We start from the raw sequence: 11,758 nt of genomic DNA, 5'->3' as shown, positions 1-11,758 counted from the left end.
TTTTTTGTTTGTTTTTTGAGACAGAGTCTTGCTTTGTCACCCTTGGTAGAGTGCCATAGCATCATAGCTTCAGCAACCTCAATCTCTTGGGCTCAAGCAATCTTCCCTCAGCCTCCCAAGTAGCTGGGACTGCAGGTATCTACCACAACACCTGGTTATTTCTTTAGAGCAGTGGTTCTCAACCTTCCTAATGCTGAGATCCTTTAATACAATTCATGTTGTGGTGACCCCAACCATAAAATTATTTTTGTTGCTACTTCATAACTGTAATTTTGCTACTGTTATGAATTATAATGTAAATATCTGATATGCAGGATGTATTTAGGTGACCCCGGGAAGGGATCGCAACCCACAGGTTGAGAACTGCTGCTTTAGAGAAAGTTCTCACTCTTCCTCTGGCTGGTCTTGAGTGCTTGAGCTCAAGCAATCCTCCCACTTTGGCCTCCCAGAGTGCTAGGAGTTCAGGTGCGAGCTGCCACACCCTGCCCACTAAATATGTTTTTGAGAACTATCACAAAAGATTATCTTCAATGGCATAAACTAGCATCTCTAAATGGATAATTTTTATTTTTTTTAATAATTTCTTGAAAATGAAAGTTGTCTAAATTGTTAAAATTTTGTCTTATAGATACTATATTTCGAAAGGTGCTATTGTGGATCAACTTGGAGGAGACCTGAATTCAACCCCATTACACTGGGCCACAAGGTTTAAATTTGCTTCTGAATTTGTTTTCCCTTTGGTTCCTTTTAGTATAGAATTAAGCATCTTTTTAAAAAATGGTATGCTAAAATGAAGAGGAGAACTTAGTTATGACAGTAGTTAATACCGTTAATATGATAATGTATTGCTATCCTGTGTTACCTTCATTGGAAGCATAGTTTGCTGTCCACACTGTTTTTAGGGAATTATCCATGCTGATATTCATCCAGTTACTTAGAAGGTTGGGGTAACTTTGGATTTGAAAATGTAATACTTTTGCATGCTATCTGTATATTTATGATGTAAGAACTAGGTTGGTTCTTGGGAACTTACTTTGCTTTCTTTCTATATCTAATTGAGGTCATATCTGAATAGAAAGAATATACTAATTATTATATTTTAAGAGGTCATGAGTATCTCTATAGATTATCAGTGACTGTTTTTCCTGATAGGATTTCTAAGAACCATAAAATCCTAAGTGTCTCTTGACATCTATCTATTTTAAAGCAAATTTTAAAAATATATCTGCACTCTTTTTACTATTATTTTTAAAAACAGCTCTTTCAGAGGATCCTGTTGGAAATAACTATACACCTAAGTGTGTGTTCTTTTATATTTTAGACAAGGTCATCTGTCAATGGTTGTACAACTTATGAAATATGGTGCAGATCCTTCATTAATTGATGGAGAAGGATGTAGCTGTATTCATCTGGCTGCTCAGTTTGGACATACCTCAATTGTTGCTTATCTCATAGCAAAAGGACAGGTAAAAAAAGCAGTATGGATTTAAATCAGATATTGTTCTTTGTGGTTTAAATGCCTAATGTTATTATTGGTGTTACATGTGACAACCTGGTGCTGTTTAAAAAGTGCCTTCTGATAGACGAAGAGAATATAGTTAATTTGATACTGACCTATTTAATACATTAACATCAAAATAGACAATCATCAACCAGATAATAAACCATTAAGTTGGGTATTATATTTCTTTTTCTTTCTTGAGACAGTCTTACTCTGTCACTCTGGGTAGAATGCTGTGGCATCATAGCTCATACCAACCTCAAACTCCTGGACTCAAGTGATCCGCTTGCCTTAGACTTCAGAATAGCTGGGACTACTGGCGCCCACTGCCTGGCTAGTTTTTCTGTTTTTAGTAGAGACAGGGTCTGGCTTTGCTCAGGCTGATCTTGAACTCCTGATTTCAGGCAATTCACCCTCCTAAGCCTCCCAGAGGGCTGTGATTACAGATGTGAGCCACTGCTCCTGGCTAGTATTTTTCTGAGGATGATAGATAGAAATTTCAGAAAGTAAGAGAGAAAATTTAAGTATTTTTTTCCCTTAATTATGTTTTTTGAATGTGTCGTTTGGATTAATCTAAAAAACTTTTTTGAACTTATTTGTTGGTTATTTTTTATATTAAGTACCTCTTGAGAGGGATAGATTTTTTAAAGATTAGTTTCTCAGTTTCTGCTGTATAAAATAATGCTGCTTCTTTCTTTTCAGAAAACTTCTCATGATTTAAGTGGTGGTTCTGATTTTTCTTGAATGTGCTGTGATCATAATCACTTTAAATATTACCAGTTTATGTTACCATGTTTTTGTGATAAATGTATTTTGTTAAAAGTAATGTCACCCAGTTTTTCTTCCATTTTTTTTTCTGGTTATATTTAAACGTTAATTTTTATAAGGATCTCATAAGAGTAACTATGATAAATGAGATCTATTTATTAGTATCAACATATATTTATGGTTATTTTAATTTAAAGTTTTAATGCTGATTAGAATGTCTATGTAATTTCTTTTAAGGAGATCTTTAAGGTATTTGTTTTGGGCAGTATCAAGCAATGGTGGTGTGTGTTGTGCATTATAGCTTAGGAAAAGGAGCACAGACTTATTCATTGCTGGAAAAAGTTTATTATTTACTACTGTGTTAATAGACTATCTGCAGAATCTAATGGCTTATGAGCAATACCAACCATTTATTATATATCACAGTTGTGTGGGATTTTCAGGATAGTTTTGTTCCTTGTGCTAATAGTGGCTGCAGTCATCTGGAGGCTCGACTGGGCTGGAAGATAAGCCCCTTCGTAGTCCGTTCCTTGATAGGAATGGCTAGATGGTGCTTAGGAGGGAAGCTGGGACAGCTAGACCTCTCTTTCTCCATGTGGTGTCAGAGCTCCAGCTTCTCCACAGTTCTACTCTGTGTGGCCTTGCTAGGAGGGGAGCTGTACAGAGTGGGTTCGAGCTCCCAAAAGAACAAAAGTAGGAGCTGTTCTGCCTTTTTAAGTCTTAGGTCTTGAACTGACACATTAGCATTTCTTCTGTATACTAGAGTGAGTGGCAAGGTCACCCTTGATTCTTGCGGGGCAGGACGAAAACAGGATTGTGAATACCAGGAGATGGGGTTCACAGGGGATCATCTGTAAGGACCAACTGCCCCGGGGGATTATCTTGTTGGCCTGCAGTTTCTTCTAGACCAGGGATTGAAGCAGATGTGCTGTGGCACATCAGTGTCCTTAGTGGGCTTCTACATTGCAGGCATAAACTCATACTGCATATTCAATGTTTTCCTTTATGTTTGTAACTGGGAAAGAAAGGCAGTGTAAAGTTTTGAGTCTTCATTGTCTTTAACTTACTGATTTCAAAGTTGGGATGATTTCATTAATCTTTTTACCTCAGTATGTAGGCTACAAAATTTTCTTTTTTTTTTCTTTTTTGAGACAGAGTCTTATTTTGTTGCCCTTAGTGGCGTCACAGCTGACAGCAACCTCCTCCAGCTCTTGGACTTAGGCCTCCTGAGTAGCTGGGACTATAGGTACCCGCCGTAACACCCGGCTGTTTTTTTGTTGTAGTTTGGCCAGGGCCAGGTTTGAACCCACCACCCTTGGTATATAGGGCTGGTGCCCTACTCACTGAGCCACAGGTGCTACCCAAGCTCCAAAATTTTCAAAGGCAGGATACCTACTTGTCCTGGTGCTTTTTGTACAAAAAAAATAAAAATAAAAAAACATGATGATGGTAAATGTCTGCCAAATAGTTTTCTTTTCCACAAGTAAATTTTTTTCTCCATGTAGAGATAACACATATTTATTATTAAATATTCAAACAAAAGAGTGTGACTTTGAAAATGAAATCCCGGCTCGGCGCCTATAGCTCAACCGGCTAAGGCACCAGCCACGTACAACTAAGGTGGCGGGTTTGAATCCAGCCCGGACCCGTCAAACAACAATGACTGCTGCAATCAAAAAATAGCCGGGTGTTGTGGTGGGCGCCTGTGGTCCCAGCTACTTGGGAGGTGGAGGCAGGGGACTCCCTTGAGCCCAGGAGTTGGAGGTTGCTGTGAGCTGTAATGCCACGGCACTCTACCCAGGGGGACAGCTTGAGGCTCCGTCTCAAAAAAAAAAAAAAAAGAAGAAATCCCACCTCTCCCCACCTCACTGAAGTCCCTTCCTTTAATAGTTTAATATATATTTTTCCACACTTTTTTCCCATGTACAGGTTGATTATCTCTAATCCCCAAATCCAAAATTTGTAATGCTCCAAAATTGGAAACTTTCTGAGTGCCAGAGTGAGGTTACAAGTGGAAAGTTCCACGCCTGACACTGCGGCTTTCTGGTGGTTGAGTGTACACAAACTTTGTTTCATGCACAAAATTATTAAAAACTATTGTAGAAAATTACCTCCAGACTATGTACATAAGGTATACATGAAACATAAATGAATTTCATGTTTAGATTTTAGTCCTGTTCCCAAGATAAGATATATAGATTAGATATATGCAAATATTTGAAAATTGAATAAGATCTGAAATCCAAAACACTTCTGGTGCCAGGTATTTGGAATAAGGGATACTGAATCCTGTATGCACTGATAGTTGGTAAAAGACCCTCTTCAGAGCCTGTTGGGTCGCACGGTGGGGTCCAGAGCTGTAGTATGCCCTGCAGAATCCCATGGAGTCTGGCCCTGGCCCCGCCTGCCCCGCGAGCCCCCTGGTTACCTGCTTCACAGTGTGGCCCTGCCTGCCCCGCGAGCCCCCTGGTTACCTGCCTCACAGTGTGGCGCTGCTCATCCAGCAGCTCCGCAGAGCTGTTGCCTCAGGGCTTTGTGTTTGCTGTCTCCTTCTGCTGGGATATTTTTTTCCTGAGATTCTCACACAGGTTTCTCTCCTCTCTCTTACTTCAGTCAGATGATTGCTCCAATTTTATTAGTTCAGATTACTTAGTTCTTAGTTATAAGCAATAATAAAATAAGTATTTTTTAAATTTCTTCTTTTCCTTTCCTGTCTATGACTTTCATTGATACTACTGTTTTTCTTATTGTTAACTTTGTTCTGATAAATTTAATTATATTTCTATGACTTGAAATTTCAGCTTTTGGTAATATCCTTTGACTCATAACTATTACCATGAGGCTCCAGGTATACTTTCTTTTCATCCTTTTTCCATTTTCCCCCTTTTTTGTTAATTGTATCAATTTTACATTGTCAGGACATAGAACATTTCCATTCAGTTTTATCATTCTGTTCTTCACAATGTTTTATTTTAGTTATGGTGTTAAATATATTCAGTGCTCACTACCAATTCTTTTGGATGATTTTCAGGAGAAAGAGGGGAAAATGCTAAGTTATGGAGCCCTGTTGATCATGGAATTTCCATAAGCTTTTGATCTGGGCTTGTTAATTCTTCCTAATAGAGAATACCCATACGTCCAGGCTGAACTTGGAAAAGAAGTACCAAGTTTTAAATCCTGACCCAAAGAGAGAAAAGGTTGAATTTCATTTTTCTTTTAGTACTCTAGAGATGTGGCATAACTTAAAATTTTTTATTTATTGATATTTTTAATACTGTCACTTTTTAAGAAGGATATAGAAAGACTCAACTAAGAAGAAGAAACTTAAACATAAAAATCTTCGTGTTTGCTGTAATTAGACATCAAATTTGGTTGAGCTTTCTTCAGGAGTAAAATAAATTACAGTACCTACCTTTCATATTAAAAAAACAAGGAGATTTGTAATTTCTTCAGAAAACATTTTTTCAAAGTCACATGATGATTTAAAAAAAAATCTGTAAGTTGGAAGTGTTGAATGAAGTTACAGATAAGTTACACATTATCATTAAAGTAAATCTAGAAATGGATTTGTAATGGGTAGGCATAGCATTCTATTACAGTATTCTGGAGTTTGGCTGTTCAAAGAAATACTCTTGTTTCTCTAATGTAGTGGTTCTTAGGGGTTTTTTCTTTCTAGTTACATTTGAGACGGATTCCCATCAGCAGTAGACTCAGAGAATGGCTGCATAGACATAAGTGGTGTTTTCCAGTAACTCTTTCCTTTTTTACATTTTTTGTTAAATGAAGTAGCACCACTTGGATTAGAACTACTTGTTTTACATAATCCAGTTATGGGAAATGGGGAAGGGAAGAAGAAGAAACTTAATATAGATTGAATATCTGTTATGTTCCAGGCTATGAACTAGATGCTTTACATATATTATTCTACTTAATCACCACAGAGGTCTTATGAAGTTACTATTTATTTTTAAATTTTTTGATAAGGAAGCTGAGAGTAAGAATTTAAAGTATTATAAATTTGCCCTCAATTTCATAGCTATTAAGTCATGAAGTTAGGAATTCAAAACAGTGTCTGTCTTATTCTAACAGCTGCACCTTTCGCAGGTGTAGAAGAGAAGATAAACGTGTCTTTTTATTTAACACAATTTTTGTTTTGTCTTTTGAGAGAGTCTTGTTCTGTTGCCTTGGCTAGAGTGCAGTGGCATCATCATAGCTCACAGCAACCTCTAACTCCAGGATGCAAGGGATCCTCCTGCCTCAGCCTCAGAGACTGTAAGCCAGCTCCACCTTGCCTGGCTAATTTTTTATCTTTTGTAGAGAGGAGGTCTCACTCTTGCTCAGGCTGGCCTTGAACTTCTGACCTCAAACAATTCTCCCATCTCAGGCTCCCAGCATGCTAGGATTACAGGCATGAGCCGCCATGCCTGCCAACAGATGGTTGTTTTTTTTAAACACAGTCTCATTACGTTGCCCTCGTTGAAGTACTGTGGCATAACAGCTCACAGCAACCTCAAACTCTTGGTTTAAGCGATTTTCTTGCTTCAGCCTCCTAAGTAGCTAGGACTACAGGCACCTGCCACAAAGCCTGGCTATTTTTTGTTGCAGTTGTTGTTTAGCTGGCCGGAGCCAGTTTCGAACTAGACAGCCTCGGTATATGTGGCTGGCACTGTAACTACTGTGCTTTGGGTGCCGAGCCAACAAATGGTTTTTGATCATCTACTCTACTGGGCATTAAGGATACAAAGAAAGATTTAATGTTTTTTATCCTCAAAGAATTCCTAATTTATGAGACAGATGCTTCAGACCTAGTGGATAATTAGTCCAGATTTGAGTGCATTTGGAATGGTAATTTTAAGGCTGTAAAACTGATAAAATCAGAATATCTTGAAAGGAGATACAGATAACTAGAGGAAGAGTTTTGGTTTAATACATGTAAGTGGTAGTTTTAATTCTAATTTACTAATAAAACTAGCCAAAAGCGGGAAAAGGGGTGAAAAGAGAAAGTTAGGTAAGAGAAAAAAATAATCATGGTTTATTACATGATTTGGCCAGCAGTAGTATTTATACATATTTATAATAATGTAAGTATCAAATATTTATATAAACAGCATTACAATAGCTCTCTTGAGAGGAAAGGATAGGAATGGTGCATATTTATGATGGATCAGGGAAAGGAAAGAGTGAAATTCTCATTTTTCATACTAAGAAGTCTTAGAAAATAATGCCTTACTGAAAAATCAAGAAGTAGCAGTTCAGTCAATTTAGTTAATGATATATATGCCAAAATAATGAGCTAAAAAAAGAGGAAAATAATGGGAAGTTAGGCAGGGGATTCTTTTAGTACATTGGTTTTTCCCCATAAATTTTGCAGAATTATTTAACTCTAAAAATGTACATATGTAACATTAAGATATAATAAACTTGAGTTTATTGAAAAGTCAGATCTTTTTATTATTTATTTTGAAATACCTAGGAAGAAACGGTTTTGTTGTTTCCTCCTATCGTATATTAGAGTAATGAAATTTTTTTGAGACGTAAATCATTTAACCTATCCTTTGTGGCTGCAAGATTACAATAGGTTAAGATCTTTATTTGTAAATCATTGAAAGACTGATTAAAACATTGTAAAATGGGAAATTTTAAAAGCATGATACGTCCATTAAAATATTTAGTGGCAATGGTTTTATTTTAAAGTTAGAAATGGAAAATGTTATGAATCATCCCTGATTGAGTTGTATTGACTTCTTCTATATGTGTAAATTAGATTTGTGAGGTTGCAGTTTTCGAGTTAATTTGGTTAGGAATTTACCAGATTTTATTGACCTTTTTCTTTTGATTCTATCAGGATGTAGATATGATGGATCAGAATGGAATGACGCCTTTAATGTGGGCAGCTTATAGAACACATAGGTATGTAACTGTTACAAGCAACTTAGATTATTTTCCTTCATAATACAATGTGAAATAAGTGATGAGAAAATGCAGCTAATACTATACTTACTAATATTTACAGTTTTTATTATGATTATGTAATATATAAAATACCTTTTTGAATGTTTTGGTGTCTCTGTGCTTACCTCTACCTCAGTCATTGTAGCTACCTTAATCTATTACTCTTTCAACAGTTTTCAACATTAGAAAAAGATGTTATCTACTTGTAAAAAATAATTAATTTTTTAATGTGATTTACGAGTTGGCATGTTTAATGTATAAGTAAGTTGTCTTAAATCATTTTTGGAACAATTTAGATTTAAATTAAAATATTTTTTATTCTTTAATTATATGTATAGACATTAATGACATCAGTTCCTAGATGAGAAATAGAGAGTATCAGGAATAGAGAATATTCCTTGGAACTATGTTACTTTATATGGTGTTGGATGTCTGTAATATTTGGTATTAGAATATTACCTCATTTTTGATTATAAAGTTGTTGAGTAGGTTAGAAGTGTTCCAAAATGGAATTCAAATAACAGCCACAATCAGTTTAGTATCTGTAATGATTTCTATAATTGAAATTAGGGTTGTTGTTGTTGTTTTTTTTTTTTTTTTCCTTTTCAGTGTGGATCCAACTAGATTGCTTTTAACATTCAATGTTTCAGTTAACCTTGGTGACAAGTATCACAAAAACACTGCTCTGCACTGGGCAGTACTAGCAGGGAATACCACAGTCATTAGCCTTCTTCTGGAAGCTGGAGCTAATGTTGATGCCCAGAATATCAAGGTAAAAATATACTGTATTGATGTTGCTGTATGAAATGTGGCTGCTAATAGATGAATTCCTTAATAAAACAGGTTTTTCATAGACTGTCAAAATTGGAAGAAACTTATAAACTGGACACTTTGTTTCCATATATACAGTATTAAAGCAATTTTTTAATTTCAGTGGTCTTTTCATTAGTGAATTCTTACTGGTTTTTGGAAATTGAATTATATAATCCATGTATTTATAGATGAAAGGGAGTGACCTCAAAGAAGGTCATTATAGAGAATGCACGTTTGTAGTTAACATTTTGCATAATTTTAGTAATTCTTCAAGTTAGTCATTTCATTATCTTATTTTTTTAAAGGTTAAAACGTCTAAATTTGATAAATACCTGTGTGATGTTTATAGGAAAACCCATCCCCCCTAATGTTGGGCTAATTTGGGAAAAATATAAAATTATCCAAGAGCCAAGCACACTTAACATTTATGTTCTGAACGTTTAGAAATTTTTATACATTTTACTAGTATATGTAAGAAGGTTCTATTGGTAGTGTCAAATTTGGGTTGAGCATAGACTCTGTTGAAATGTTAAAATTTTAAACACTATCTTTTAATAATGTGCATTTGTAAATAACTGTGCTTGTTGACAAATCTTCTTTAATTTTGGCTATAGTTCATAGTATTTCCTGGGTCATGTTTCTTAAATATCTAAGACATATTTGCCAATAAATATGAAGGAGGTCAAGACTACATTATGGCCAATCAAAAAGTAGGTTGTCTCCTGCTGGATCAGGGCATATCTTTATGTTCCAATGAGTAGTTCCTTCCTCAGGTCAGTTCGTTCAGAGGAGAAGGTTAAACTACTAAAATAAAATAGCTAGGCTAATTATATGGATCACAATTTATTGAAGATTATATTTAGTGTTTAGAAATGAGTCCAATTACAAATAGTAATTTTAGCTAAAAGTAAATATCTAATGTTAGAAACTGTCAGAAAATGATAAAATCATATATTTTCTTTCTTTCTTTCTTTCGTTTTTATTTATTTATTTATTTTTAAATTTTGTGTCTGCTTGTCCTTATCCAAAGTGATCAGAACGGCCCAGTGTCTACTGTTAAACACCGGGAAGAGAGCAGTCAGCATATCATAGTGCCTAATGTGTGATGGACACTCTTCAGTTATTAATTAAATGAATGAAACTTTGTGTTGTCCTGAGCTTTTGCTAACCTAGATTTGATTACTAGAATACCTCTCTGCCACTTCAGAAATTGTAGAGAGAAATTTTTACTTTTCTAGATAGTTTTAAATGAGAAGCTCTGAAAAGTTCCCAACACTGGTATTAGTAAAGTAGGCGATCCCAGGCCTAAAGGTTAAGATAAGAAAGGAGGAGTTTGACTAAACCTGATCACTAGCCAAATAAGAACAAATTAGTGAGATCACCTCATGTTTTATTATCTGAATTGCTTTTCTTTCCTTTGCTTCCAGACAGCCATTTGTAATATGATCATGTATTAGGAATATATTTCAATATATTACATTCAGCAAATTCTGGTTCAATGGCAGAGAGTCACAGTGTTCAAGACAGATGAGGTCCTTATTCTGTCAGAATTTATGTTCTATTGAAGAAGCAATAATTTTTTTTTTTTTTTGAGACAGAGTCTCGCTTTGTCACCTGGGTAGAGTGCCATGGTGTCATAGCTCATGGGAACCTCAAACTTTTTGGCTTAAGAGTTCCTCTTGCCTTAGCCTTCTAGAGTGCTGGGATTACAGGAGTGAGTCACTGCACCTAGCTTAAATAAATTTTCTAAAAGACAAATGTGATAGAGTGACAGGGCTGGGAGGGCCATATCAGGTGAATGATCTGGGAATGCTTGTGAGGAGATGACATATGTTTTGAGAATTATTTGTTGAGAAAGGACTAGTTATTCAGAGATTTTGGGGGAAAACTGCATGTGGAGGAATGTCCGAGCAGGAATAAGGTCCGAGCAGGAATAAGCTTGGCGTGTCTGAGGTGCAGAAGTAAGGACAGCTTGGCTAGAATCCAGGGAGCAGTGGAGGGAAGTCACTTGAAAAAGGCAATTGCCAGGTCAGGCAGTGCCTTGATAAGGAGCTTTAATTGTATTCCCAGTGATAGGAAGCAGTTGGCTAGTTACATGTTGTGTTTTTTGTTTTAAATATTTTTAAATGATTACTTTGGTTGATGTATGGCAAATGCTTTGAAGATTTAGGAAAATGGAAAGGACAGAGCTCAGACAGGCTGTTGCAATAAATCAGGCAAGTGATGATGTTAGCTTAACCTAGGTTCAGAGGAGAGTACAGATGGAAAGAAATGAATGGATTTGGTGATGATATTTTAGAGTAGAAATGAAAAGGTAGGTTAGATATGAGGATGAAAGCAAACATAGATGACTTAGGCTTTGTTTAAGTAACTGATTTGTGATAGTATATGTTGAGGTTGTGAAGACCGAAGGACAAATAACTTTTTTGAGATGAAGATGATAAGAATTGGTTCTGTTTTGGTAAAATTTGAAGTGGTGCCTTTTAGAGGGAATATTAAGCTAATTAAACTTAAATTGCTGCAGATTTTGAAAGGGAAAGATTTGCTTAAAAATGAAAAACCAATTTAGATTCTTTTTTGTTGTTTTTTTTGTTGTTGTTGTTTTTGAGACAGAGCCTCAAGCTATCCCCCTGGGTAGAGTGCTATGGCATCACAGCTCATAGCAACCTCCAACTCCTGGGCTCAAGCGAGTCTCCTGCCTCAGCCTCCCAAGTAGCCGGGACT

General features: G+C 35.9%; 1 protein-coding gene across 2 annotated transcripts in view; it reads left to right on the top strand.

Annotated features, from left to right (window-relative positions):
* Positions 1 to 11,758, top strand: part of ZDHHC17 (zinc finger DHHC-type containing 17) — an 84,272-nt gene that overhangs the window by 40,500 nt on the left and 32,014 nt on the right. For both annotated transcript variants that reach the window (XM_003783399.3, XM_023509287.1), the window contains exons 4-7: positions 629 to 706; positions 1,322 to 1,466; positions 8,115 to 8,179; positions 8,831 to 8,993. In XM_003783399.3, the coding sequence (XP_003783447.1) occupies positions 629 to 706; positions 1,322 to 1,466; positions 8,115 to 8,179; positions 8,831 to 8,993 (451 nt within the window). The remainder of the gene's footprint in view (positions 1 to 628; positions 707 to 1,321; positions 1,467 to 8,114; positions 8,180 to 8,830; positions 8,994 to 11,758) is intronic.

This window comes from Otolemur garnettii, unplaced genomic scaffold (assembly GCF_000181295.1).
Source record: "Otolemur garnettii isolate 467f Iridium unplaced genomic scaffold, OtoGar3 scaffold00007, whole genome shotgun sequence".
Classification (NCBI taxonomy): Eukaryota; Metazoa; Chordata; class Mammalia; order Primates; family Galagidae; genus Otolemur; species Otolemur garnettii.
The sequence above is the reverse complement of the archived record's forward strand: the minus strand, read 5'-3'. Positions and strand labels throughout refer to the sequence as shown.